At 42.6% G+C, this 1882-nt stretch overlaps 1 protein-coding gene across 1 annotated transcript; it reads right to left on the reverse strand.

Moving 5' to 3' along the window:
* Nucleotides 1-341: 341 nt before the first annotated feature.
* On the reverse strand, nucleotides 342-1325 carry LOC125111388 (olfactory receptor 56B1). Its single transcript, XM_047753334.1, has one exon. The coding sequence runs from the start codon at nucleotides 1323-1325 to the stop codon at nucleotides 342-344; it is 984 nt and encodes a 327-aa protein (XP_047609290.1).
* Nucleotides 1326-1882: the final 557 nt, after the last annotated feature.

Consider the following 1882-nt stretch of genomic DNA (forward strand, 5'->3'; position numbering starts at 1 on the left):
TATTGGATAAGCATTGTCTGTAATTCACATTGCACTCACGTTTATTTCTTTGGCTGTGTATGTGTATGTTTATTGAAATTAAATAAAAAATATTTCTATTTTAGGAGAAAGATACAAACTTTTAATTATGTTGGGCTTTGATTCCATTTGATTGCTTTGGTAGAAAGTGCTTCCTTTTCGCACACGTATTTAGTGCTTGTCAATATTTTGGAGCTACTGTGAAGGTTTTTATTTTTTCCTTTTAGGTGCTTTCATAATTATTTATATGAAAATGTGAAAAAAAGCTACCTCAAAGGCATTCACTTTCCTCATCACCTTTGGACTTCCGAAGTATGTTTGCATCACGGGGAAGATTTCTGGTGCCTTACTTTCTTCTCTAAGCTCAAAGGAAACACTTTTTGGAAGCCTGCCCTGAGTTCTTTAGTCCTAAGCGCATACACCATGGGGTTGAGGGATGGGGGAATAACGTTGTGTAGCACATTGAGTAGAACCGGAATCAGAGTAGCTTTAGTCTCTGCCAGGTGAGTTACTGAAATCACTACAACAACTGTATAGAAGAAGAGGATAAGGATGAGATGGGAGCTACACGTGCTCAGAGCCTTGGATGAAGCTTCAGCTGAGTTCAGTCTAAGTACAGAGCGCAGAATCCGAGTGTATGACAATATTATAAGACTGAGATCACTCCCCATGCCAAGCCATGCCAGAACCAACTGGCAGATGCTATTTGGCTTCCAGTCATCACAAGCCAGGCTAGTGACCCCCAGGTTAGAGCATAGGCAATGCTCAATCTCATTCCTGGAGCAATAATGACGCTGGGCTGCAAGCACAGGCACTGGAATGACAAGCAAGCCATTCCGAAGCACCATGAACAAGGTAGCTTTTAAGATGAAGGCATTGGTGACAACTGATGGGTAGTGAAGAGGGTGACAAATAGCCACGTATCTGTCGAAAGCCATGCAGAGAAAGATACCAGACTCCATGCCGACAAAGCAGTGAATGGCGTAGATCTGAGCAAAACACTCAGGGAGGCTAATGACCTTGGCATCAAACCAGAAGATGGCCAGGATCTTGGGCATGATGGTGGTGGCCAGACCCATGTCCACCACAGAGAGGATGCCTAAGAAGTGGTACATGGGCTGCTGAAGAGCAGGATCTTGGTAGATGGTGATGAGGATGAAGACATTGGCACCAATTGCTAAGAGGTAGAGTACGGCCAGTGGCAGAGAGAGCCAGTGTTGCCAGCTGTGAATGCCTGGGAATCCCATCAGGATGAATTCAGAGACCTGGAATTGGGAGCTGTTGGAGATTTTTGGAGAGGCAGACATATTTTCCTAAGAGAAAAACAAGTATGTTTTCTAAAAGTTGCTTTCTCCGAGCACAATTATATTAAACTTTATTTAAAAACTGTCTCTACATGTGTAGTTTGTAGTGTGCTGTAACTAAATAAATTCTGCAGCCCATCTCATAAAAATATAAGATAAAATACAATGAAGTTCTAGGGCTTTAAAGGAGAAGGTAAAAGTCACAATTATCAGTGTTGACTGCTCAGGGACATTTCAGCACGAATTTCAAATCTCTCTTTGTATTCTCAGTTATCTCAGGTTGGGACCGCCACATAAATATGATTCTTGGGGTTTTTTTGTTTTTTATTTTTTAATTTTTAAAATTTATTATTATTATTTTCTTTCTTTTTAGGACTGCACCTGTGGCATATGGACGTTCCCAAGCTACGGATCAAATCGGAACGGCCCCTGCCAGCCTCGCCACAGCCTCAACGCAGGATCCACCCGTGTGCCCCAGCTTGCAGCAATGCTAGATCCTTAACCCACTGAGTGAGGCTAGGGATCAAACCCGCATTCTCACGGACACTATGTCGAGTTCT

The sequence above is a fragment of the Phacochoerus africanus genome, chromosome 11 (genome assembly GCF_016906955.1).
Source record: "Phacochoerus africanus isolate WHEZ1 chromosome 11, ROS_Pafr_v1, whole genome shotgun sequence".
Classification (NCBI taxonomy): domain Eukaryota; kingdom Metazoa; phylum Chordata; class Mammalia; order Artiodactyla; family Suidae; genus Phacochoerus; species Phacochoerus africanus.

Bases quoted from the DNA above. Each gene is read 5' to 3' on its own strand.
- LOC125111388 (XM_047753334.1), bottom strand. From the start codon at position 1,325: ATGTCTGCCTCTCCAAAAATCTCCAACAGCTCCCAATTCCAGGTCTCT.